The sequence below is a fragment of the Ixodes scapularis genome, unplaced genomic scaffold (genome assembly GCF_016920785.2).
Source record: "Ixodes scapularis isolate PalLabHiFi unplaced genomic scaffold, ASM1692078v2 PGA_scaffold4__175_contigs__length_147842914, whole genome shotgun sequence".
NCBI classification, from domain to species: domain Eukaryota; kingdom Metazoa; phylum Arthropoda; class Arachnida; order Ixodida; family Ixodidae; genus Ixodes; species Ixodes scapularis.
The window spans coordinates 106,749,836-106,777,464 of record NW_024609879.1 but is presented as its reverse complement, the minus strand read 5'-3'; the positions used below and the strand labels follow the sequence as shown (position 1 = coordinate 106,777,464).

The 27,629-nt window shown below is 44.4% G+C and overlaps 1 protein-coding gene across 1 annotated transcript in view; it reads left to right on the top strand.

Annotated features, from left to right (window-relative positions):
* LOC8053492 (protein henna) overlaps positions 1–27,629 on the top strand; it is a 146,734-nt gene that overhangs the window by 14,067 nt on the left and 105,038 nt on the right. Inside the window, exon 2 of the mRNA XM_042293311.1 lies at positions 11,161–11,283. Within this exon, the coding sequence (XP_042149245.1) occupies positions 11,161–11,283 (123 nt within the window). The remainder of the gene's footprint in view (positions 1–11,160; positions 11,284–27,629) is intronic.

Here is a 27,629-nt window from a genome sequence, read left to right as displayed (position 1 = left end):
CCCAATTGAATTTAATAATTTGGTCACCTGATAATCTTTAGTTTGCTTTCCGTAATTTGTTCGAATCTGTGGGGGTCGTCTTAGAGAGTGCCGAAAGGTGTATCTGTGCTCTACATCACTTGTATTTTTATCATAAAGTTTCTCAGTTTTGATACGTTGCATTAACTTGAAATCATAAATTTGGTTAGCCTTGAGTATACCATGTTTTTTAAAAAGTGGCTCAGTTGGAAGATCTTGCATATTTCCCGTGTAACTTTCAAATAACCGCAAAATTTTCTTCTGTAATTTAAGAATCTTATTGTAGTTTGTGAGCGTGGTGGTGCCCCATACTAAAATACAGTAGCATAACTTTGAGTAAAAAAGAGAGTAATAAATTTGTTTTTTTAACCATGTAGGGATCAGGTTTCTTATTTTATACAAACATCCAACTGCCTGAGAAAGCTCAGCAGTCAACTTATTTACATGTGCATTCCAGCTAAGCTCCTGGTTAAACCAAACGCCTAAAAGTTTTTGTTCGGGGACTTGCTCTATAATCGTGTTTTCGAAATATACTTATTGGAGTATTATCATGTTTGTTTATTGGAGCAAAAATTATATACTTGGTTTTCTTAGAATTTAGTTGCAGTTTATTTTTATTGAGCCACACTGCTAATTCAGCGAGATAGCTATTTGCCATTGACTCTAGGGATGCTTTGGAGGCTGAGGCGAAAAATGCGTTCGTATCATCTGCGTATATAATCAGTTCTGGAGATCTAGGAATAGCAGTAATGTCGTTTATGTAAAGGAGGAACAACAAGGGGCCTAGGATAGAACCTTGGGGGACACCATATTTTACTTCCAACGTGGTTGAGAGAGAGTTGTTAACTTTGACAAATTGAAGGCGATTTGTTAGATAATGTTTTATTAAAGCCAAAGCTACTCCTCGTATTCCGTACAGTTGAAGTTTACTTAACAAAATTTGGTGTTGAATCGTGTCGAATGCTTTTTTAAAGTCTAAAAAAACTCCCAGTGTGTATAATTTATTTTCCATGTTATATATTATTTTATCTTTCGTCTCAACAAGTGCCTGCTCTGATGATTTGCCCTTTTGGAAACCATACTGTGATTTGTTTATGACATCATGCTTTATAAAAAACTGATATAATCGGCTTTGTATAACTCCCTCAAATATTTTCGAAAATATTGGCAAGACTGATATAGGTCTATAATTTTGTAGATACGGTTTCCCTCCTTTAAAGACAGGGGTAACTTTGGCAATTTTTAGGGCGTCTGGGAATATACCCGATTCTAGAGTACAGTTTATTATATGGGATAAGATGTTACTTATAATTTTAGAAACATATTTAATGGGAGTGGGTTTTATTTCATCTACGCCAGGGGCTACATTATTTTTTATCTTGTTTATAAGACCTTCTATTTCTTGTGGGGTGGTTGGTGATAACATTATCGAATTGGTTATAGAGTGCGTGGTCAGTTCTGGAGCAATGAGCCACCGCGTAAGGGCTCATTGTCGGATTCTAAAGGTGCACCAACATTTACGAAATGCTCGTTCATCGAATTACATAGTTCTATACCGCTCACATGATTCCCATCAATAATCACGTGATTTATATCCCGGGAATGACTATGCTTATTTGTTAAGATATGATGTTGCTAACATTCATAACATTATACTTTAACAGTGATTCCCAGGTCCCTAAGGGAGTTCCTTTGGGCCTTTGGACAACTTAATGTACACCTTTAAGAATGTAATTTTTTTTATGCGGGCACTTATTGCTGGTAAAAAATGTTATTATGATTCTGCTAAGAACTTCACCAGCTCATTAAAGGTGTTGCAGCAATTAAGCCGCAGTCGATCTGCTCCCAGATCATAAAAAGACACCATTCGCCGCAGACATGGAGACAGCATTATCTGCGTACACACATCAAGCATGTTTAAAGCATGTTTGCATCACACATGTTCATCATGTCTGCAGACAGTTTTTGTGCGACCCATGCAAAAGGAATGTCACACAAAGAAGAAGCACACTCACACAACGTCTGCAAGCTTTTATATGATTTATTAGCAGTGTGACCGCGGCTTAAGAGTGTTGCAACAACAACGCGGCTTAAGGGTGTTGCAACAACACCCTTAGGGTCTTAGCCATGGAACAGACTACCTTATATCCGTCATGACGTAGACATTATTTTTTTAGTTAACTCTTCCGTTTTTGTTTCAACGATAAGCGCTTGACGTTTAACTTTTCGAAAATAAAACAAAAAAAAAAAAACCCACAGATGACTTCGATATTCAACATAATTATCGGATTCTTAACCGCCGGCGGCGAACACGCGTACATAGGCAACGCGGCGGGCGTCTTGCATCAGGCAGAAACCAACCGACAGCGGACAACGGCATTCCACCACCTGCACCGGAAACCTATAATTTGCTGACGATTTGCCCGGCTCGTTTTTCTTCCTCGTAGGTGCTACAGGGACCCGCCAATTCGCCGTAACCCTATCGAGTCCTTCGAATTATCTTCACGTGCGTGCGTGCGTCCGGACAAAGCGTGTTCACTCGATGGACCACGGAGGACCCTACGAGCCTTCGAGGCCAATCCAGTTGCCGCGAGAGTGTTACGTCATTTTCCAGAGGAGAGCAGCAAACAGGAGCAGAAAAAGAAAAGCGGAACGCGGCAGGTTATGAGCGGTGTCATCGGTGATCCCGAGAAAAGGTTAACGAGACAGAAATAGTGGAGAAAGAAAACATACGCGGATGTTTTTCTGCTAACATAAAGCTGGGAAGAAAAAAAAAAGCACTAGATACAGATCTTCGAAGTAATGTTCTTGCTGCTGCTTTGTGTATATCAAAGTGCCGCCAGCAATATGGTGCCATCGGAGCCACCGATGTCCGCGTCTATGCTCAGCCGTTTCGAAGCGGCCCAAATGCGTCGTACCTTTCCCTCTAGTCTATTGTATGAGCTCTATGGCAGAGACGCGCGAAGCCGGTGGTCACGTGTCACGTTGAGCCGCACCGGATTGGCTGGAATAGCCTCGTGGCGTCCGTTGAGGTCCACCGTAAGCTGAAACGGAGTTTCGTGCACGCTACTTAGAAACCAATCCGTTTTATGGCTGACTTGAGCTGTCTAAACCAGAGCAAAAAACCTCTTTGAGGTTCTGCCCGCTTCTCTCCCAGAAAAAAATATAATAAATAAGTACACGTTACAGGGAGGGAAACACTGGGCGAGAAGGGCGAGAAGGAGGGTTCTGCCCTAAATAAAACCTGCGCAGTGATCAGTTCTTTGCAGGACACTGTGCTGTGTAGGATGGAGGTAAGGAACTCCGTTCTCAGATCTGATTTATTAGACACATCGCATATAATATTTATGCTGAGCGTTTGCTGATTCGGAGCGCAAGTTCGTGTGCTTCTTGCGCAGAGGTTCGCAGTGACGTCAGAACGGCGAACTCATACTGGCTCCGATTGGGAGGATAGTGGCTGGACCCGAAGGCAGCTATTGCATTGAGGTCTACCCTCTATCTTTCCAATTAAAGCCAATCAGAGGTCGGCGTTTTGATGTCGGCACCCCAACCCTCGCGCAAGAAGCAGGCACGGCGCAAGCGGGCCGCCAGGTTCTAGCAGGCTATTTAAAGACGAACTTGTGCTCGGATACTCACTGTTGCAGCTTAGAAAACGCAGGCCGTGACCTGTAATGAGCGCGCTTCCTGCTTCTTGATTGGTTATTCAGAGTTCTCATTGATTGACGCCTCAATCTCTTTGGTTGAGGAGAGCTAGCAAGATACTTTTATGATTCGGTGTCCTCGCTGTACGTTAGAAATATAGCCAGTGGAGTGTACCACTGCTAGTCAGAGGTCTTCAACGCTCATCGCGCAGTACATCGTGGTACACGTTTACACTTGCTTGGTACGTGCGTCTGCTTCGAACACGTCCGCAAACGTGTTTTGTGTGACCAATGTGTGACCGCACCACACGAGAAATATACACGCCGCTGACAGTGTTTGCGGACCGTCTTTTTGTATGACGTATTAGCAGCAGACTTGTGCCCATCTCAAATATACTCTACTCGAGGTACTGCATTTCAATTACTTTTGGAAGTAATTTGGTTTCTTGCAGATACATTTGATCGTATCTGCTACTCTATCTTACTTTCATTTCTCAGTATCTTGTACTCGTTATTTCAAATGCATTTCTATAACTTTGCCAAAAAATCGTCTCTTGAATATTGTACGGGAATAGTGATTTGCACACCCCAGCGCCAAGTTGAACAGATAGCAAACTTGAAGCGGAGACGACCAAACAATGAACAGGAAACAAGCGCAGCACTAAAGGTGCAAACTCGAAATGTCACAAAAGGACAAATAAAAGAAAATAAGAAAAAAAAAACGCACTTTTTTTTATGCTTGCCTTTGCTACGGCAAGAGCCGCGATAGCCAACCCTTTCATGACCGTAGTGATTGCAACGAGACTGGAAACAAGATACGGGCAGGTGAGCTCTCAAAATGCAAACAATGAGTCCTCCTAAAGTTGTACGGCTTTGTGAAAGAGTTTCTGGAGCTTAGTGCGAAGAAAGAATACAAAAATCGACTATTGCGAGAAAGACAGTAGTGCTCCTTCGTGTCCATCGCTGCCTTTCTTTTTAAACTTTCTTCATCTTTGAATGCAGCATTTGGGGTAACTGACTTGAAGGAGGTTCGGCATGTCAGCCTTCCTTGTTCTTCAGGGTTTCTTTTACGTATAATATAAAATTTGTTTAAAGTCAACTCCGGATATAGTGACTCGCGTCGCTTAGTAAATCAAGGCGTCCAAGATGCGCACTAATAAATTACCAGGAGATGTGAATATTAGCGAACGAACTATAGATAGAGTTTCCTCTCCTTGCTCGTTTGTCTAAAAATATACTGTGACTAGCACCGGTGATGTATGCTTATTCTACTGATCCTAAGTAGAATAGCACTGTAATTTTATTTTGTTTGTTTCGATTGCTTGCAAATGAAGCATTCCAGTATCACCGAAGTCGACGCCAATGAAGCAACGCGGAAGTATCTTCGGAAGTAATTGAATTACATTTCGTGGTATTTCTACTCTACTCGAAATCTTTTGCAGCGAACGTAAGTTGAATAATACTTAAGAAGCAGGCGTTTAGCTACTTTGATCATTTTGTCCAGTATCTTGTCCAACACTGGTTAGCACCCAGTGTGACGGCGGCCTCAAGCAACTTATCGTCTGCCATCAACGACGGCTTTGATGGCGTGCAACGAATATTGTGGTAGGTCGCAGTCAGCAGGCGAAAAGCAGCAGCGCACATAGCAATGACGGGCAGTGAATACGCCCTATATGCTCTATAAGAAATTAAGAGACACCGAAGTTCGGCGTCATGTTATTTAGGTACGATGTGAGGCGAACAAAGATAACAAGATGGCATGGCTCGATAATTCTTTTCAAGGCAGCTGTCGCGTCTAATGACTCTTCTAATGACATAAAATTGCACTCGGGCGTTGCATACCGAAGGAGAAGTGTATCAGTTTGATTCATAATAAGGGTTCTCTAATGCCGAAATGACTGTCTTGACACGCGAGAGCCCTAGGCTGCTTCTAATAAAAAAAAAAACATAAGAAAATATATACTTTCTTTCTATTGACACAAAATATCCAAGAAAACTAGGGAGAATTAGGTCAAAAACAGGAAATAGCCATGGGGGATATGCTTGTTTTCGTTCTTCGTTTTTTTTTTCTCTTTTTGTGAGCGAGTGGAACTGCGTACGGCTATTTCCGCATAACTGTGTTGATTTCCTTGTAATCATTCAAAATTACAAATTCCTCTTTGCATTGTGTGATTTTCTTTTTTCATGTTGAAAGAAAACAGACGGTAACGGAGCTTCGAAACCGCTCGAGGCCGTCGCAGGCTATTTATCCTTCCAATGACACGGCAACAGAATTGAACGGTCCTCAATACAAGTACTCACATTACTTGTAATCTATTGCCTTGTGGAAGAATTTTGTAAAAATTTGATTACTTTTACGAGGAAGTAATCACAAGAGTAATCTGATTACTTTTGGATGTACTAAAATTACATGAAACCTTTACTTTCCCTGCCCTTTGAAATGACGCTCTTTCTTTCCACAACTTTCCTACCAAGAAATCCTTGAACCAAGTTTCCGACAGGAGAATGGGTTACCAAAATTGGTGAATTCATTGCGTTATGAATTAGTTAAATTAATTGCGTGAATTAAGATACGTGGTGGATAATTCAGTGATTTTCGCCCCATAATTAGACAGTACGAAAAATACGTTTTCGAACCGGCAAAAAAAAAAAAAAAAACTGTCGTTTTGGAAGTCCTAAATTATCAGCGAAGTTACGGTTATTTTCTCAAGTATTTGAGTATTTTATTAAATTTGACCAAAACTTTTTAAATATGAAAGGCTAGTGACGTCACTTGCCACGTCGCAAGCTGCCATCGCCTCGGCAGCTTGGGCAACAGTAATCTTTACCGCGAAGCGTATCCGGTGAGCGCTGCGTGCTTTGCATGTTATCGGAGTGCCTTATAATCAACCATCTGGTTCGAATGTTTGTTTTGTGCTTGGTCTTTATTGAATTGACAGTGCTGTATGTTGTATGCGTGATATGCACTTCTCGCTTCAATTGCTGAAGGTTGTTTTCCCGTGAGGACGACGACACATCCGCAATCCGACCTGTAGGTCATACAAAGCTTTGTTGTAAGAAGAAAACTGTCACATACTCAAAGTGATGTGCAATTATGTTATTCTTGACATAAGCATGCGTAACGAAAGATTGCTCGAGCCCCCTTTCATGAGAATGTTGGGTGTTCAGTATTCTTTGTCAAGGTGCGAACATTCACATCGAAACTCTACATTGAGAATTCTTAAACATTCTGGAAACGTGCATCTATTATTCGCAAAGCGGGTTTGATTTCGTGGTCTTCGTCTTGAAGAAGTAGGTTTGCAGATATACACGTGCTGTAGCAAAAACTTCGATTAAAGTCTTTGCAAGAAATAGCGTAGATTTAGAAACTTTAATCAAGAGGGAAACTTACGTCATTCTCGAAACAATACTCTAAATTGGAAATCCTTGGCTCGCGAATTACATACGTAGATTCGCATATCGGCAACCCACGTTATTTAACGATGGGCGCAACAAGAAGTCTGAAAACCCTTCACTGTCGAGCCATCATGTCCGTCGAAATCGACGTACCTCAACCATGTTGCATTGAGCTTTGCCATGGCATTTCATTCACGGCAATAGTCGTCAATTGTGAGGTTTGCATCTGAATTTGCGTCTGTCTTGTGCGTACGTACGTCGTCTGGCCCGCCAGATATGGCGCCACAATTTCTTCGCCAAATTTGTGCGGAAAATCAGAGTCCTGACACAGTGATGTCGCATTGTCGCGTGACGCTATATCCCAAGACGTCATTTTGAAGGGAAATTTATTCGCTATATTTAGCGAGAAATTTATGGTCACGTGATTTCAGGTGCCACGCGTCACGTGACGTCCCAGTGTCAAATGAGCACCGTCAGCTAAATTTTAGTGGGACTTAAGTCCGCTAAATTTAAGCAAAAGCAATGGAACTGTGTGCAGCGTCTCAGCTGTCTTTGCAGTTCACTTGTGAGACACTGCGAGAAATCTGGATGCATTTATTGTTGTTTTACAGGTTTTCTTCTTTTTCTTTTGTTGACTTTTTGAATGCAATTAACACTGGGAAGCGAAAACCTTCCCCAAAGCACACACGTTTCCCTTTCTGTATCACGTAGCACAACCTATAGAAGAGGTTTTGCGCGTGTTCCTTTTTACGCTTGCGCGGTGTTTATTTGAAACAAAGGCCAATTAACGCCGTCCGAGTTTGCGGATTGGATTTAACTTGATTCTTTCCATCAACGTTGTCCTAATTATCACCATTGTCCCTCGCCCCTAGTATGCGCTGTCAGGTAAACACCGCTCATCCCAAAGCTGCGAGTGAGCTGAGAGTCACGCCCTCGCCAAACTAATCCATTTCTTTCCCCCATCCCGCTTTTTGCGCGTGGCTACGGGCGGCGGAAGCGCCATCACGTGACGAGAGATTGACGTACTGATTGGTTCAACGAGCATGCCGCTTTCACCCCGTTGCTAGCGTAGCGGCGAAGGCAGTTCACTGATTTGATTGCGTTCCCGTGGCCCTCGAGATCCTTGTTGCAAATTAACCCTCGAACCAAAGAAAACAAAAATATATTTCGGGGATCGTAAGGGTCCGTTATGGCGATCGACGCGATAGTTTTTGGACCAGCTGAGCCAGTCGACGGGTTGCTAGCGATCTACCTGATTGTTGATAAATACGCAACAAACCAATTACAAGCCGTGCCTTTTTTTTTTTTTTTGTAAGTAATGTAAATACGCCACAGTCAGACTGCTCATACATCACACCGAAGGTACGGTATTAACGCAATTGACGCAAAGGTGCACGCGAGCGGGACAATAATAGCGATCATAATCCCCGGAGAAGGGGAACAAAAGGACGAACACAAATCTTCAAACACAACTTTTGACTTAAGCGAAATTTAAAAAAAGAAAAAGCTAAAAATCCGCCTTTGTCGTGTCTTGGTATTGAACCATGGTCCTGGTATCGAACCAAGTACCGGTTGGCTCGCCTTCAGTGTGTTCAAATGATGTTTGCCTCATTTGGTACATACGCATATGTATGTACGCTTCGAACACTTTTGCAAGTAGTTCACACTTCGAACACTTCCGCAAGTAGAAGAAAGGAACACGACTCCAGACCTTTTCTCCAGACGGTCGTTTGTTTGATGTATTGGTAGTGTGAGCACGGCTGTAGGGCTCCTCCGTACCCCAAAGTAAGCTATAAAAAAAAAAGTGTGCTCGTAAACACGTCAAGTTTTCTCGTTTAACGACTCTTCTTCCGATATGTTTACAACTGGTACCGCGAAAGATTACCCCAAATCTCCGGGAAACGGATAATGTCCTGTATAGACACGGACGATGTCGAAATGCCATTAATTTGTTACGATTTCGTGTAATTTCCTTCGTAAAGATGAAACCAAAAGAAAAAAAAAACTGGACCGAAAGGTCGGTTCCTTTTTGGGACTTCAATGAAACTTGCCACAGCAACAAGGACGGAGAAAAGGTTGAGAAGACGAGAGCGTGAGGTGACGTCAAAAATCTCTGACTGGAATGATTAAGCCACAATCACACTGGCGTCGTGCAAAAAAAAAAAAGAAAGTCCGAAGACATTGTCTGAAGTGTGTATCTCTCTGGACTATGATGTTGCTGTGACATTGGTACACAAGAACTGTGTGCTGACACGTTTCAAGCACACGAACGTAGGAAGCGAACACGTGCTTCAAAAATGCCTGAGGAGTGTCCGCAGATATTTCTCTCGTTCATCTCCGCAGAGAACTCCGCGGGTCTTTTTTGTGTGGAGAATGAGCGGCGTGACTCCTGTTTTTATAGTGGGTAGACAGAAAGTCTGTACTTCAGTTCAGCCTAAACGAACAAATGGGATCAATCAAGCAGCGTCAAAAGCACAAGTCCGTGCGGTTTTTTATGATTGGTTCAGCGACGATAGAACGCCTAGGGAAACATGACGAACACCACGTGGGTTCACTCTTGACGCTGTCTGATTTGCGGCAACAGCTCAAATAGCGTCGGCTGCGTTTGAACTTAAAGAAGTGCTCCGGCAATATTTTTTTTTTCTTTCTACAGCTCCTGTTAAGGGCTAGTTTCCCCATGATCCTGTCCGTCCTCAAATGACCTGATGACAAAAAACTCTGAACAGCTACCGCCATCTATGAGCGATGGCGGCAACCAGACAACAGGCTTGCCTGTTGTCTGGTTGCCGCCGTCGCTCATAGATGGCTGCAACCTTTCCAGCCTTTCCACTCTGGCTTGCCGACTTGCGGACGGACATTACTTTATTCCCACCATAGTACAGGTTCGCTGGTCTTCCTTCTTCACCAAAATGGAAAGGCCGAAAGTTTTCTTCTTTTTTTTTATCTACCTGAACTAAGTATACTTTCGGAATCACCGGCCTTTACACTTTCTGCTAAGTTATTTAGTGTTGAAAAATTCAGAATAGTTATTGTGAAGTCGGCGAGTGAAAATGATGCCAAAACCCAACATTGAAGTATACCCCCTATTTTTAGTGCCGTGACGTCAAGGGGAAGGAAGGCTTTCACGTGGGGCAAGGGCAGTCTAAAAGTTACTATTCCGAGCATTTATTTCGTCCCGCTGCGCGAATGGCGGAGAAATCTTACGAAGCAATCATTTGACACCATCGAACTGATTTTAGTCATTTTGGGAACAAAGTTCAACACTCTAAAGAGTGAACCCGGCCTGCCTTCTTGTGACCTCACTTACATTTTAATTAAAACCAGTATAAAAACGTTCATTAAAAACGAAAACACGCGATGACGACTAAACTTTTAAATTCAATAAGTTAGCGCGAAAAAATTATTTGGCCCTATATTCGGGCTACCATTTCAGCGATGTTTGCTGGCGTGTTTAGCACATTTTTGAGACAAATCGAGGACTATGAAGAGAACGCCGGAGTGCCCTTTTAAGGGGAAAAAAGTATAGCTGCCTGCCTTTACCTCTATAACCGCTCACTCCCTCCAATCAGCGCAAACAACAGCCTCGATCGTCCGCTCCCCGTGCAGGGTTTGGTGTTCGAACGCCGGACACCTGCGTTCGAACGCGGACGCCAGCGCACAAAAACGACGAGCGCCGTGACAATGCACTTTTTGCGCTGCCTGATTGGCTGCTTCGGATTGTCGCGTCAACTAGTGTCGGACTTAATCTTACGACGTAAACATGTGGTAACGAAAATATAACATCATGGCGTCTCTCGGCGGGGTTCGGACCACCGACCACACGCTCAGTAATCCCACACACTCCATCCACTGCAACAAGGGAACTTATATTAAAATTATTAACGGCAACGAAGGAACTGGTTTTTTTTTCTGTCTTGTTGTAGCAGCTTTCGCTCGCCTTATCACTGTCGGTAAATGCCAATACCCCCTTGTTCCCGCAAACACTTCAATGGCTGGGGAGATCTCAAGGCGACCCCTTCCCAATTTCCGTCTCCCTAATTTTTCCGCTGGATGACGACGCATATTAAAAATTACTTTCTGTTCTCTCTTTATTTCTTTCTGCCAGCCGACTCGTGTGTCTGGAGGCTACATCATGGAGCCGAAAAACAACCGCGTGGGTGCCAACTCAGTCATCTTCTCGCTCAAGGAAGAGGTCGGAGCCCTGGCCCGAGCTCTGCAGATCTTCAAGGTAAGCGACGCTCGGCCGACAGGCCGTGAAAAAAATAAAAATAAAAAAAACTGCTTACGCAGGGTTGTGCTACAGCCACTAAATGAGATGCGCTTAGAGAATCGGAACTCTGTACTCCGACATTGTTGTGGGAGCCGCCATTTTGGTGTTTGTGCAGAGAAGTCGCAAGTGCCGATCGTCATGAATGAAAAGTCCGACTTCCTTAGCATAAGATTTGGTGTTAGGAAGCTCATGTAATATGGCTTCGCTCAGTCACAAACTGTTTAAGCATTTGTGGAGGGCGGAAAAGCGTTACCTATGATTTCAGATAAAGATTCAGATAACTGACAGCCACGATTTCAAACCACAATATGGCCAAGTGTCGTTACGTTGAAGCCTAGGTTATTTACTGGCACTATAGTTCGTGTTAGACATCGGCATCCATTAAAGGGGCACCGCAAAGTGACGGAAAAAAAAACTAATTCTGCTCGAAGTGCGTGCCTGCCAGTGTCAAATACGAGCGCTCAGTGACCACATTTAACTAGCACGTCGGATAATGACGACATAGAATTCTAGAGGTAGGACTGGCTGAATAGGGAGTATTCACTGGCGGCCATAACTGTGTGAGCGAATGCTGAGCGCGTGCTGGCGGCGAGCTTGTGCAGTACTTTTACAATGTGCATTCCGCACCATCAAGAGTGTCGGTCTTAGCAGCCTGTTGATGTGAGCTCGTTCTGAGCATGCGCTCTTAACAGCACCCACAAATATGGCGTCCAGTGAATACTCCCTATTGGTGCATGTAACCCCTTTTGATACCATCAAGGGCGTGATTCTTTGCTTGGAACGCCCGTAAATCGGTGGGGCGTCACATCTTCATAATTGGATGCTAATTCCAAGAATCAGGAAGATCGTGCATCGTTGTCGCGCGCTGTCGTCGTTATGATTCTCTATTAGCTCAGACCTAAGACGTCACCAAAAAACAAAAAATGTGCTAAAAATTTTTATATTCTTTCACATATTATGTTGAAAATACATCAGATTCCTTCTTTACTTAATTTTTAATGTGTTGCTATAGAGACCCATTACAATTCGAGCGAACACGACACAAATTTACAATGAAATGGCTAGAAACGTTTTGCAGGACCCCTTTAAGCCCAAATCCAGTGATGCCTTTTTTTTTATATGGACACCTCCGATTTCTTTAAAAGGCGTCTATAATGTTAGTTGTCCATAATATCGAGACAAAAAAAATCATGTATTCTCCGCGTTCATCCTCGAAAGATTGTCAACGTAGCGATGCATACATCATACGAAGAGCAGTTTGCAGACATTCCCTTAGGCGTGTTTCCTCCTTGTATGACGGTCCCTTCACATTGATCTTACATAACTTATCCGAAGACATGTTCCACGCATGCGCATATATGAAGCTACCAAGCTTCGAACATGCATGAGGCTGTACGCAGATAATTATGTCATAATGTCTGCACTGAACAACTTGCATTCTTATGTTGTATATATATGTGCGCAGTGTGACGGTGGCTTTGCGTCCTTTTCTCTCGCTTAAAAATGAGTTTTTCTATTTAATTTTTTTATTTCTTTGCTCGTTACGTGAGGGAGCGACCACACCACCTGTCTCATTTCTGCCAGAACCACCCTAAACAACTGTTCCGAGTCCTGACCACCGTGTTTAAAACTCCCTGCCCAATATGTACTTGGTGCGCTGATTGAAACTCCTTCTTCGCTCACGACAAAAGAACGTCCCTTTGTGGAAAGTTGATCTTTTTCAGAAGACGAAGAAGTGGTCTGCGTACGTTCCATGAGGCAGGCGGCCTCAAGACCTGTAGATCTATTAGTACACTCCTATCCACCAAAGGCATCATTTCTTCCTTCGACAGCCAACTCTTGCGAGAACTACTTCGAAGCAACTTGCAAAAATCGTTTCTTTTTTTTTCTTTTTTTTTTTGTTAACTCGACAACGAGCATAGTGAGAAAATTCGCCAATTCCAACAACCGACACAGTGAGATAGGGGTGCCTCCTCGGATTGTTTGAGACTAGCCCGGTCGTGGCTTATACGTATGGGTACTTCATCGCAAAACAATTCTGCGCCTTTCCGCGTAAACAGAAGAGAGCTAAAAGTTCGTCCGAGTAGCTGAATAAAACATGAGCCAAAGCCCGGCCGTTGGAGCGCAGGAGGTCTCTCAAAACGTGTGTCGGTCCCTAAGTGTGTGTGAGTATATTGTGCTTTTGTTTTCCGGAAAGAGCATGCATACGTGCGGTATCTCATTTTCATCTGCGAAGATTGAAATTGCGTAAGCAATAAATAAATGACTAAACATTAAAAAAATACGAAAAAAAAACGACAAGACGAGTAGAGGGAGTGTTGAAATTTCCATCTGAAAGTTTGGGCCCACGAAAGGTATCTAGACCATTCCAGGAATATGCGATGTTCTTACCGTGTTATTTTTCTGCGAACTAGGACGATACGATGTACGGCGTGCAAAATTGTACCGGTGACAAGAAAAAAAAAAATAAGAGTTGATGTTGGTTTTACATTTTATGGTTTCAGAACAGATAGGATGTCGGTCCATAAAACAACGCACTAAGCCTCGACCTTTTTTTATTTTTTTATTTTTAGTTTTTGAGCACTTTCTTCTGGCGTAAATGAATTTTCTTTTTTTTCTTTCTTATAAATAAAGCGATAAAGGAAGTGAATTGAAATTTTCCGCAAATATGTCTTTAGATGGCTATACTCGAAATTCAAGAGTCTGGGTTTCACGGAAAAAAAAGAATGTAATCTTAGAAAATTGCTCTTTCATTTTCAATCTGGAGAGAAACGGTGCGAAGAGTCTGACCGACGCAGATGGTGTTTCTCAGGCTCGGATTTGCTGGATCTCTTTTCGGGTGTTCATCTCAAATAAACATTCACTTTTTCTTTTCTTTTTTTGCTGTACGTTCGGCCAAACCGTTTTGCCGTACGTTCGGCCGTATTTATTCGGCCAAACCCGGTGACCCTGCGTTTTAAGAAACTAAAGGTCTGTTTATACTCCGTCGTAACGACAACGAGCTCGTTCACGCTTGCTGACGCTGTCTGCGAACGGAGTTATAAAGGCAAGCCGCGCTGAGCGGCTCGACCCGCGATCGATCGTTCGGGCGCTTCTCAGCGCGGTGTAGTGGCCGACCAACGTCGGCCTGCGCCGGCGCGCGTTGCGTTCGTCGACGTTGGACTATAAACAGCCCTTAGGAGGTGCGGACGCGCAGATACATCACCCGGCCGGAAACGACCCTCGCGAAACGTAAACAGGCTCTCATTCGGGCATCTTTGGTCACCGGGAATGGGTTTAATGTGAGGGGGTCATTAACCCGCGGAACTCCCCGCGCATGTCCCCACGGTCACACTCCGACGTTGAGCGTAGCGAACGCAGCGTAGCGCTGAACGCGCGCCTTTCATAGCCACAGATCACACGTCTAGGAGGGGCCGCAATCGGGCGATAATCAGCGCCTCCACCTGCAAACAAGCGCAACGATGAGCAGTCGCCGGCGCGTCGTCTGCTTCTCCTGCTAACTTCCAAATGCGGCATTGGCTTGTTTGACTGCCTACGTCACCGCATATATTGAAAACGTAGTGACTCGTTTGTCTGAGGTAGTACTGAGCTTTTTTTTTTTCTGTTGTGGACATAATGCTCCGGACATATCCTGGATAATCAATTGAATGCGCTCTGACGAAGAAGGCACTCACGCAACAAGGTATCGATCGGGTCGACTTCCGTGTCGGTGTGCTAATTGTGATTAGCAATCACTGAATCATGTCGTTCCCTACGTTTTTTTTTCGATTTCCACATCTATAAAAAAATGTTTTATTTTTCGGCAACTCGGAAATGTGTTTCAGGTAAGATTAATTTTACGCACATTATTATCTTAATGCAAAATCATTAACTGTCCCATGGAGCGAAGCCGGCGTTTCCTGCAACCGTCTGTAGCAGCAAAACGGTAGTTTAATACCCATCGGCCCAAAGCACAGCAACGCCAATGCATCGTCACGGAAGCCGGCGGGGCGCTCAGAATCAGAGCGGACGCGTCTCACAAATAAAACACAAAGAGGAGCAGAGCAACGCAGATGCATCGTCACGTAAGCCGGTGGGGCGATCGAGGTCAAACCAGACGCGTCTCAGAAATAAAACACAAAGAAAAGCAGAGCAACGCGGATGCATCGTCACGTAAGCCGGTGGGGCGGTCGATGTCAAACCGGACGCGTCTCAGAAATAAAACACAAAGAAAAGCAGAGCAACGCAGATGCATCGTAAGGGAAGCCGTGGAGCTGGCGGGGTTCGCCGCGCCTGCGCAGTGGGGGAGTATGACGTCACCGCCGGGGCGCCGTGTGAAAAAAAGGAAGACCTGGGGCGCTGCTTGTAGGAATGCGCGGCGTGTAGGAACGCCTTTCGCATTCCTACTCGTATGAAATCTTAAGCCTCTTTAGCGTACGCTATAGTTCTTTTATTGTTGTGAACATTTCCAAGAAGCTCGTTTTATTTTGAATGTATTTTGAATGTGACTGATATATTTGCATGACCAAACTTTTTGGGGTTGTTTTACGATTCGAGGGCTTAAATCACCGTAATATATAGCTGGGTTAAACTATGCGAACGCTGATTTGTTTCGACAGAAGTAGAAGCTAATTAAAACTTATTGACTGCCAAGTTGGCGCATCGCAACGTGACCACGAAATTAAAGAAAACGTTACGAGAAAAAAATAAGGTGGTGCGAAACCTGTTGCCCGAAGCCGATGTAATGGCGGTGTATTTAAAAAGCGCGTTATTAATGTTTGAATATTTGTATACATATGTTAATATTTTTATTTTTAAACAGAAGTGCTGATTAGATGTAGGGCGGTACTTGGAGTACGTATTTTACGTATCTTCTATGCATACTATGATGTCACAATCTCTCGGCTTCGAATTCTATTAAGTAAAGCGCTTCGAACTGTTTAACAAATTAATAGTTAGCATCTGCCAAAATAACAAATAGCAACTCGACAAATCTGAGGATAACACTCTGGAACTCTTCGCCAAATAGCAATATCAAGCGCCATAAAGACAGCCTAGTCAGAACGCTATTTTAGTATCTCGAATAAATTAAGGGCCCAAAAGTGTACCCACCATCTAACTCATTTCTTCCGCCGGCCGCACGCCAGAACCTTAAGGCGTGCTGCTGCGACTTTAGTTCTCTCATTAAACAAAACACAGCCATAAATGCCGCTATGACGGTTTTGAATGAGCCGCAATAACAAAACAAATCAATCACCGGAACAAAGTACCAATTAAGTGATCGCTAAAACCGAGAAAATAGCCATACTAGGTTAAAAAAAAAAAAGAGCATTTTACCTTCAAACATTATTGCTACCACGTGCCCCCTTTCTTCCGCGTACGGAAAGCAAGGACCTCGCGCTTGTTGCCTTCGCTGGTTTAGACGTTAGAATGACACATGGTATAGTTTTAATTAAGACTCTAAAAAAAGAAAAAAAAAGAAGGTCACATGTTTGTACTGTCGTGCACTATGCCAACGTCTTCAACGGCGCAAAGGACGAACCGGACTTCCCATCGTTGCAGAAATTGCTCACGGGAGGGCACAACTTGTCAGGGCGAACTCCATTGCACGGTTTCCATTGGCCGGCGAGCATTAACTTAACATCTGTGACCAATCAATACCAGTGTGCGGTGCGCTACGCCATGTTTGCTACGCTCAACGTCGAGGTGTAACAGAGCCTTTACATACCGCCCATCACTCACCCTTTGCTGTTTTTCTCTCTTTCCTTTGCCCCATTTCGGTGACTTCGCAATTTGAAGTTGTACGCAAATAAAGCACTGTTGTTGTTTTTTTTGTTTTTTTTTTAACGAAACGTACTGCACGCTTCCTGACGTTCTCCCACAAACGCCAAAGGCTTAAGTTGATGCAAATCAGTCTATTATATCCATACCTATATTTACAACTTCCCACAGTGTCGTCTGAGATTAGCAGCGCAAAACAAACGGTTTTTACCTTTTTATCTCTCTGCGCATAAGCACACACAGACACACCCACACACACACACAATTTTTATACTCTGTTTTGTACTAAGTGTATAACGCTGTCAAAGCTTCTGGCGCGAGCATGGGGCTGATGCGGCCATAGCCTCCTTTATTCTGTCAAGAAAGCCTGTCAACTCGCGAAAGAACGTGGCCACTTTAAAGAAAAAAGATCAGAAGAAGATAGAGCTCGCAGGGGCTGTTTCTGGCAGCGACAAATAATGCAATAAGGAAAAACAAACGCGCTCCTTTTCGTTTTCCTTTTCTTTTTTTTTTTATGAAAGAAAACGTTTTGCAACCGCCCTCCTCTATTCCGCCCCTCTGCCCTTTCGCCACGTGCCGGTAGCCACCTTTTTTTTTTTTCTTTTTTTTTGGTAGGACTATTTTGTCGTCCACTTTAAAAGCAATTAATGAAAGAAGCTGCGGGTACTCTAACCAGCTGTGCTTAAAGGAGCTGTGCAACGATATTCAATTGGAATGTTTTTCTCTCTACACGAGCTTACTGGCACACCTGGGACTCAAGGATACTCACACGCAACGCCATTGGCCAAGAAACTCCTTTGTTGCGGTGTAATTTCAAGGACAAAAGCGATCATTTTCATTCAATCTCTCCTTTGCAAAATTTGATGACGTAACTCGGGGATCGCAGTACACCCAAGTGACGATATTTGAATGCGGTTCATAGATTGGACCCGAGCATTGCGTGGGCACTCGACTTGGGCTCGTGACAATTGCTAGCTCGAGAAGCATTCGGGTTGTGACCCGTGTCCAATCGCTGCAACGACGACAACAGCCGAGCCATAACAATGTCTGAAACTCAGCGCGTGTCCTGCGCTTTGCCAACCCCAGCGCGTGGCTATGATCAACACTGGCGGCATATAATCGGCTCCAGATCACGTGGCCGCTTGTTCTGGCTGCGAGTTGAGGGGGTAAACGCTGCTCGTTTTTCTTAAATTTTTTTTTGGGTCTTCTATTGCGTGGGGTGAAAAACGAACGCGTGTTTCATAGGTCATTTACGTTAGGGATCCGTTTTAAGCGGTATTTGTGCACAGTACAAAAATTGTTGCACAGCTCCTTTAAATAGCCCCACGTTTCGCGGCTTGCTTGGCCGCTTGTTCACGGGTGACTTATTTAGCTGGGTGTTCGTCTTTCTCTTCTCCTCGTCGCTGCCGTTTAAATCGTCCTCTTCTTTTTTGTGACACCTTGAAGCCCGTGAATATTGTTACGGGTGGTGACTAAGAAAAACAATAAATAAACAGGAAGAAATTAACGTTTAATGTGGCGAACTTGTGCCAAAAATAAAAGGGTACAAAAGATAATAACAGAGCGTCGCGGGCGTCGAAGTCGGCGTAGCAGCAGAGTCAAACGCTGGGGCGAAACTGACTCCGGCTTGCCCGCGGAGCCGCTTTTGTACACACGTTGGCTTCTGGAGCATTCGACCTAGAAGCTTCGACGCGTAGAACATTCTGACCTTGAATCAGCTAGACGGTTCTCGATTTCACCAGAACATCACATTACAGTGTCAACAAAAATGCATAGCCGTGGCCAGGAATCGAACCCTGGCCCTTCGCGTGGGAGGCAAGCGCGATAACCGTTAGGCTACGGCCGCGCTGTCTACTTGGCGTGCGGCAATATGACTGCTCGGGAGGGAACCGATTGACCGGTTCAGGTTTTTCTTTGCATTTTGAATATGCCATGACACTAAAAAGAGTCGTTTTTCCAGTTTCTTTCGGTGTCCAGTACGAAACTGTTGTTGAAGTCGATGACGTGGTTGCTCTTTTCTGCATGTTCCACTAGAGCGTCAACTTGCATGTCATTTTTTAAATCATATTTTTTGTCTGAGTAGACGTTCGCGGAAGTTCTTGGTCAACCCAAATATGAGGTGTTACAATCGGCGCAAGGAATACGATAAACAAGGCCTTGGCCTTTTTCTTTTGGATGACGATTTTTTGGAAGAGGGAGATGGTGGCCAATGTGCGAGACGGGCTAATGTGTCACTGCACGGGTGAGAACTTCGCTCGTGCCTCTGAGATACGGGACGCACATGCGGCTGGAGGGATGAGTTTTCTTGGCTGCGAAGGGGTGACGAAATTTCCTCTAGATATTGCTGACGAAACATGTTGGATATGCGTTTTTTTTTTAAGGTCCCGTTTTATAATATTAACTTCCTCTTTAAGTGCCTTATCTGTGGAACACACCCATGGGTGTCCGCAAAAAATTTTCCAGGAGAATGCACACTCCTCCTTCCCTCCCTCCCTCCCTCCCTCCCCCCCCCCCTTCCCCTCCCCCACCGGGAACGTTGGTGACGTTGCCTATTTTCAGCACGTTTCCAAGTCACTCGCTACCGGCTTTCACGGCCGCGCCCTGGATTTGGGGCTAAAAGCCACTGATATCTATGACGATTGCTGCATCGCGCTTCCCGATCCTGCGAGTGAAGCCACCGGACGGCCATCTTTTCATGTAAAAAAAATCGTGTTTTTAAAGCGTCGCGAAGGCTGGCGGCAGCGTGCGTGCTGAAGACACATTTTCTACTCGTTCGTCATCATTCGCCGAAGAAGTTCTTTGAAACCCTTTGTAAGCTGTGAAGGTTTCAACTTAGAACACGTGGAAACGTTTACAGAAGTGCACGTGCCGCAGAAAAATGGCACAACGCGTCGAAAGCAAGTTTCGCCGGTCTCGCGGCGTAATCAAAACTTCCTTGGCACGTCTGTTTTTTTTTTTTTTTCGTTTAAATTTGTTTCTGTTCTTTTAAAGCCATCTTGAATTTTCAGATACTAAATAGCATGTGGGGAACAGTAAATCCATGGTATTCAGAAAATGTGGTTGGTTTGGGTAGATAAAAAAACGCCGGAGTACCCTTTAACTGGTATGGGTGCAGTCCCCCCCCCCCCCCTCTTGCACCCGCCTCGAAATTCCAGGGGGGGGGGGGCAACTGCCCCCCCCCATGCACCTTTCTGTGGACGCCTATGAACACACCGTTATGTCATCTGAAAAATCCGCCATCAGAAAGCTAAGGAAAAATAACAGCATCGTGATCCTCCCAGCTGACAAAGAAAACACCACCGTGGTGTTGGAACGTGCAGACTACGAAAAGAAGGTGTTCGAACTCCTGAACATGGATGCCTACAAGACGCAACTGAAGGACTCAACATCAAAAGTTTAAGCAGTCCTAAAAAAAATGTTCTTCTATCTTCGGTAAATATCCAGGATCTGGAGCTCCCTACCTGAACCCGATCTGTTGAAACGGCTCAACACCTGCGTTCTACGGCTTACCGAAAATTCACAAATCAGGAATCCCTCTCCGTCCAATAGTCGACTTCACAAAGTCACCGCTGTGGGCTTTGTTCAACTACCCCCATCGTCTCCTTCTTCCACTCATGGGGAAGACCAGCACACATGTTGAAAGCACTGCCCACTTCACTAAACTAGCTTCGAACTTACAAGTGAATGACGACGAGATCCTTGTTTCTTTTGATATTGCGTCCCGGATTACAGGTATCCCCGTTGAGCTCGCAGTGTCCGTCATCAGAACGGCACTTACGTCAGACCCGACTCTCCCTGAAAGAACCCAACTCTCGCTGAACGAAAGCTGCCGCCTACCAGAACTGTGCCGGACGAACATCTACTTCTCTTTCGCTGGTAGTTTCCACAAGAAAATTAGTGACACCGCCATGGGAGCTGCTGTGTCCGTCACGGTTGCCAACCTCACAGTGGAAGTCATCGAGCAAAAGGCATTGAGCGTCTTTTGACACCCACTATGATCCTTCGCTACGCAGACGATTGCTGCTGTGTTGTGAAAACCAGCGAAGTTGACCGCCTCCATATACACCTTAATTTCATCGAACCAAACATTAAATTCACAGTAGAACGTGAATCTAACGGTTGCCTTCCATTTCTGGATGTACCTGTGAAAACACAGGCAACCTTTTAACGTTCCATGTGTAAAGAAAAACAAACGCACATTGGATGATACCTACATTTTTTTCAGACCACCCCACATCCCACGAATCTCCCGTAGTTTCGGCACTATTGTGACGTGCCATCACGGTGTCCTCCGCAGGTAAGGCACTTAAGGCTGCGGTCCCACGGCAGCCATCTTGAACAAGGCTTTAGTTCAACCAATAGATGACGACACGCACCCGTGGGGTGGCCGAAACATTGGTTCACAGTGGGATGGCTCGAGCACCATCACGTTCCCCTCGTGGCCTTGCTCGCGCCGCTGCCAGCTGTGCTCAGCTAGCTCAAGTAGGCTGGCCCAGCAAACGGATGTATGCGGAGATGCGGTTCGGCGGTTGTAACGGGCTTTCGCAACAAATCTTACCAAGAAGGAATCAAATGTTGATTGACGTGTTAATATTGTATCAATGAAAATTTCTTCTGCAGGAATGCACGCTCAGTAGACCCAATCTTCCAAGACACCAGTGGAAGCGGACGTCAAGTCGCGATTTACGGAGCTTACCTCAGCATTTTAATGACGACTAAAATAACGACACGAAATATTGTGTTTCACGGGGTACGGCAGATGTTGTAAAGGTTGTTACATTATAGGTTCCCAGAAAACAAACGCCGTTGCAATATTTTCGGAAGTACCGACACACATAATGTTGTAATACAGCTTAGGAGGAATATGATGAAAACCATTAGAACAAATAGGAAGACGTTTATTTGCAATGATGACGCTATTAATGAACGGCGTTTAGCGACGGCAAGTTATGAGCGTTCGGGAATTTATAAATTCACGTGATTGCTAACTATGGACATGCGTTTTTGTCGGGAGATGGTGTTGCGGTGATGGCCTGATATCGGACGACTCGTGGCAGACGAACAAGCAAGTTTCTTCTCAGCGAATGGTAAGTGTCCAGTGTCAAGCACAACACGTGGCTACCGACGTTGTCGACGTTTCAAACACTTACCGCTTTCGACAAAAGTCTTGGCACCTGGGCTAACTTTCTGGAAAGACTCGAAGTCTTCCTTGAGTCCAACGCCATCATGAACAGTAACTGAAAACTATCCACCATTCAGTCGGTGAGCGGCAAAACGTATCCGCATCTGCGGAAACATGGACGGTGCGTACTCTATGTGGTTGGAAGTTTACACGATGCCTGCCACGACGTCCAAACACGTCATTGACGTCCTACGGTCTCTTTTACCTACTTTTGCCCTAACGAAAATACTTTTCTCTGATAACGCGCCAAATCTTGCTTCAAACAAAATAAACAAGTTTTTGAAGAAAAAAAAAACGGCATCAGGCATCACATTAGTGCACCATACCATCCTGCAACTAACGGGCATGCACAACAGATAATGTGCGAAAAAAAAAAAGCCCTTTTGAAGCTCACGGAAGAAGCAGTTAGTGAAGAATCTCCAGGTTGTTGTTCCAGCAGCACGCGACGGTCTCATCTTACACGGTAACAACACCCGCCGAATTCAGCGGACGAAGAGCCACACCCCTTGATCTCATGATACCATGGCTTACGAACGAAGATCGAGAGATTCCCAGATCGGGAGTAATTGCAGCTTATTCGGTCGGACAACTCGTCTACGTAAGGAATTTCATCGTAAGTCGGGCCTTCCATGTAAAACTTGAGTAGAAAAGGCTCTATGTTGGTTGACCAGAAGGTGTCATCTCTCTGAATACGTTGGATATCAATGCCCTTGAGTGTGAATATAACTAAATCACAAAACTTTCTTTGTGTATTGTGTAACTGCCCTTGTATTTCATAGTAGAAGCTATGGTGGTGATTTGTACCTTTCGCACCAGGCTCCATTTTCTTATTTTTCGCCTCATACTCCTTTGCGGTTTAAGTATGCTTCAAGAATCTTTTGGAACGGGGACACTTTACGTCAACGAGGCCATTTGTTCCGAGTAGTCAATCAGGGAATTCTCCTAGAAATTCGTCCCTCCTTTTAACGAATAGGCCGCACTTCTGCACAGTGCAGTTGTAAAGCAGCATCCTCATTGATTCTACCATATTCTGTTCCGGGTGAAGAAAGTCTTTGGGTACACGATACTTGAAACAAGTCTGGCACTGTACGTTGTGGTTCGACACCCACTAATGTCGTCGTCTCCATAGAACCTCATCATTTAATCATTACCTCATCGCCTCATATTGCTCTTCATCAGCAGTAAGTACAATAGGCTATCGCCATATTACAATCCAAGAATTGAAAAATTGAGTTGTTCAGTCCTTCAACAAGTTTATTATTTATATAATGTTATTACGTTACATTACCTCGAGACGATCGACGTCCATCGTCGATCTTCAAATGCTTATACCTGTATATGAATTAGACGCACAAGGCGGGGGAGGGGGAAGGGGGGGGTCGGTGGCCGAGTGCATGGTCTAGCGCACACCAGCTCGGAGCACTTAGAGCGAAAGCTCGCGCTGCAGAAGCCACCCCGCCCCTGCCCGTTTCGATCTGGAAGAGCAGCGTACCGGCGTGCGGTCGTGTTGTGTATCAGTACTGCGTGGTGCACGTTAAAGACGCCAGGTTTGCGGTTGTACCGCACTGGCTAAACTGCTCATCTACAGCTGAAATCAGACGCCCACTAAGACGGACTAACCTCCGGCTGTATAAACATACACACAACAATTTCCAATTAGACGCATAATAACAAAGAGCACAGCGTGCCGCCTCTTTCTTTGGATTCCTCTTTTTAAACCAGCGCAAGCTCGCGCGTTCTCTCTTTTGAGACGGTTAGTACGGTCGCACATAAAACCCACGTTTCACCTACCCGGCCGCTTCCTCCTCTCATTATGTGTAGTTGTTTATAACTAAATAAGCTATAATAATAGTGTATTATTCATATTTACTTTCAGTTTCAGTCAGGGAGAAGGAGTTTTGCGGGAACTAGAGCAAATAAATGAGCTGCGCTTGGAGTATCGGCACTCTCTTCCCCGTCAGTGTTGTGAACGCCGCCATTCTGCTGCTTGTGCAGTGCAGGCGCAACTACCGATCGTCAAGATTTAAAAGTGCGACATCCTCAGCATTAGATTTGGTGTTAGGAAGCTCACGTAATGTTGCTTTGCTTTGTCGCACACTGTTTAAAGTTGAGGACGGAAAAGCGCTTCTTGTGATTTCAGATAAAGCTTCAAATAACTGGCAAACATGATTTTAAGCCACAATATGGCACGATGTCGCTACTCTGACGCGTAGCTTATTTAACGACACTATTCATACTCTTGTTCAAGAGGCTTGTAATACCTGGAGGGGCCATGACGTAAGCCCCGTGGATTCCACAAGCCACTACCTTTTGACACCTGCCTCTTCCTCATTGTACCCACTTGTGCCAGCAATACCCTTGTTATACGGGCGCACTTGACTGCAGTTACGCTAAGCCACAGTTAGCGCACAATACTGGCCGACAACATTCTTTGGCTATGCAGTCAAAGCTATGGGCGAACGTGCGCTTGAGCATCTTGAGCAGACATCGAAGCAGTGCACGAGCGCTCTCCACTTCTTCTGAAATAGCTGTCCGAGAGTTTAGTGCGGTAACTGTGGTGCTCGTGTAACGGGTATAAATTAGCCACGGTTCAGAGTAACGACACTTGGCCATATTGTGGCTTAAAATCATGGTTGCCAGTTACCTAAAGCTTTATCTAAAATCACAGGAAACGCTTTTCCGTACCCCACAAATGTTTAAACAACCCGCGAGGGAGCATTGCAATATTGCATCAGCTTCCTAGCACCGCATCTAATGCTGAGGAAGTCGTACTTTTGGATCATGACGATCGGCAGTTGCGTTTGCTCTGAACAAGACCCAAAATGGCGGCGCACAAAACAATTTTGGGGAACGGAATGCCGATACTTTAAAGCTCATTTAGTGAGTCTAGACATAAAGTGAACTCGGGTGTATTATATTCTTCTTCCTCTTTATTGTTTATTGATTTCAATCATATCGAATAATGAACACATTATATCACGCTACACGTGTGTAATTATTTGTCTTAGATTTATTAATCGGACCCAGTACTTAAACCATTTATATATCGATAGTAAATCTTCCAATATATTTTTTAAATGTAAAGGTAAAAAGACACGGAGATTGATGATGATACAGACGCCAACGCCGCCCTCGGAAATTTTTTGAACACTAGAAATCAGCAGTTTGTCTGCCATCCGCCAGGTAGCGCAACAAAACACCCAAACAGTTTTTAATTGTTTTTAAATTTAGCTAAGCTCTACACCTATTAAGAAACCAAAGCAAGATCGTTGTGAAAATTGAATACATCGCAATGTATATCTATTCCAAGCAATAAATGTTATTAGATGCCAATAAATCTGTTTGATGTCCAAAAAAGATATGCATCAAAAACACGTAAGTTTGAAGGGCTCCTGGAGCGTTATGACTTTGAAAATGAAAAAAAACCATCGTCCACCTCTTGGGCAACCATTGTAGTTCGAAATTTTATAAAAGCTTTTGTCATAGCTAAATTATTTCGTCAGCGGCATTTGAAGTACCATGACTCGAAGCACTAAAAAGTGCTACGTTTGATATCAAATATCTAAACAAAAAAATTTTACACAACATTATAAGCACTACATCTGTAGCTAATTTCATTGCCCTAGCGCTTGTCATTAAAAATATATTAGTGCTGAAAAATGTCAATTTTAGGGCAATATTTGGAGGGATGAAAAAAACAAAGTAGTGCAAATACCAAAAACGTGTATCGTTACATTCTGCTCCGACATCATCTTAACAAAACTGCTATATGGGAACCGTGCTATCTTTAATGGGTCGTTCATAAAACATGAACTAGCGGAGCAAGTGAGGGTCCTCGCCATCATATTCGCAATGCTACAAACACGCATGAACAGTAAAAACCAAGACATACATGTATCAAATGAAAGAGGAGTGCATTGCCTTTCGAATGACATTAATCCCACAAAACAGTAAATAAAAGGAGATGAGTAATGACCTGCTAAAAAGTACCTAAACTGCCACATTCAGTGGGACCGTGGCCTTAAAGAGGAAGTTGATATTATAAAACGGGACCTTCGAACAAACGCATATCCATCAAGACTCACCAATAATATCTACAGGAAACATCGTCACTCATCTGCAGCCAAGAAAACTCATCCCTCCATCCGCATGTGCGTCCCGTACCCCAGAGGCACGAGCGAAGTTCTTACCCGTGCTCTCAGACCATACGGCATAGGGTGCCTTCATGTGCGCTTTGCTTGGGGTGATGACATCTGGCCATTTTGTTTCGAACGCTTATTTTTATTTTTTGTTCTGAAGCGCGTGAAAGAGCGTGTCCCTGCACGTGCTCGTGGCGCTGACTGTGCTACGGCGACATTTTGTTTCCTGCGATTTCTTTGTATTTTGCCTGTGAGCGCGTGCTGTCGGCATCCTGTACTACAAACGATGGCATCACCCTAAACAGAAGGGCATTGAGGCACCGTAATACGGCATAGCAGTGATATATAAGCCCGTCTCAACCATTGGACATTATCATCCTCTTCCAAAAGTTTGTCATTCAAAAGAAAAAGCCCAAGGCCTTGTTTATCGTATTCCTTGCGCCGACTGCGACGCCTCATATATGGGGGAAACCAAGAACTTCCACGAACGTCTGCGCAGACACAAATATGATGTAAAAAAAAAAAACTTTTGGCTTTTCCACTCTGGTGAAGAAGGAAGAGCGGTGCATGGAGCTGAACTATGTGCCGCCATCTATAAGCGACGGCGGCAACCAGACAATCGGCAAGCCGAATGTCTGGTTCCCGCCGCCGTTTATAGATGGCGGCAGCTGCCCAGAGTGCTGTGTCGAGATTTACTTGTCCATGGACACGAAACTGGGGAAACTAGCCCTTAACAGCTCAGCTGTAAAAGAAGGACATAGAAGGTAACGCTCTAGCGGAATATGCAGAAAAGAACAACCACGTTATCGATTTCGACAGCAATTTCGTACTGGACACCGAAAGAAACTGGAAAAAACGACTCTTTTTAGAGTCATGGCATATTCAACATCCAAAGAAAAACCTGAACCGGTCGATCGGTACCCTCCCAAGAAGTTATATTCACGGGCTACAAGGTGTCACAAAAAGAAGAGGACGATTTGAACGGCAGCGACGAGGAGAAGAAGAAAAAGACAAACGCCCAGCTACAAAACTCACCCGTGAATAAGCCGCCGAGCAGGCTGCGAAACCGCGGGCTTTTTAAATACAGTTCGTTAGAGTACCCCCCCCCCCCCCCTTCCCCCCCTTCAGCTTTTTTTATTAATACTCACATAACCGGGCAGGAGTTCTGCCGAAATGTTTACTTTTCAAACATTCCAAACATTTTTTCATATTTTTTTGACGTC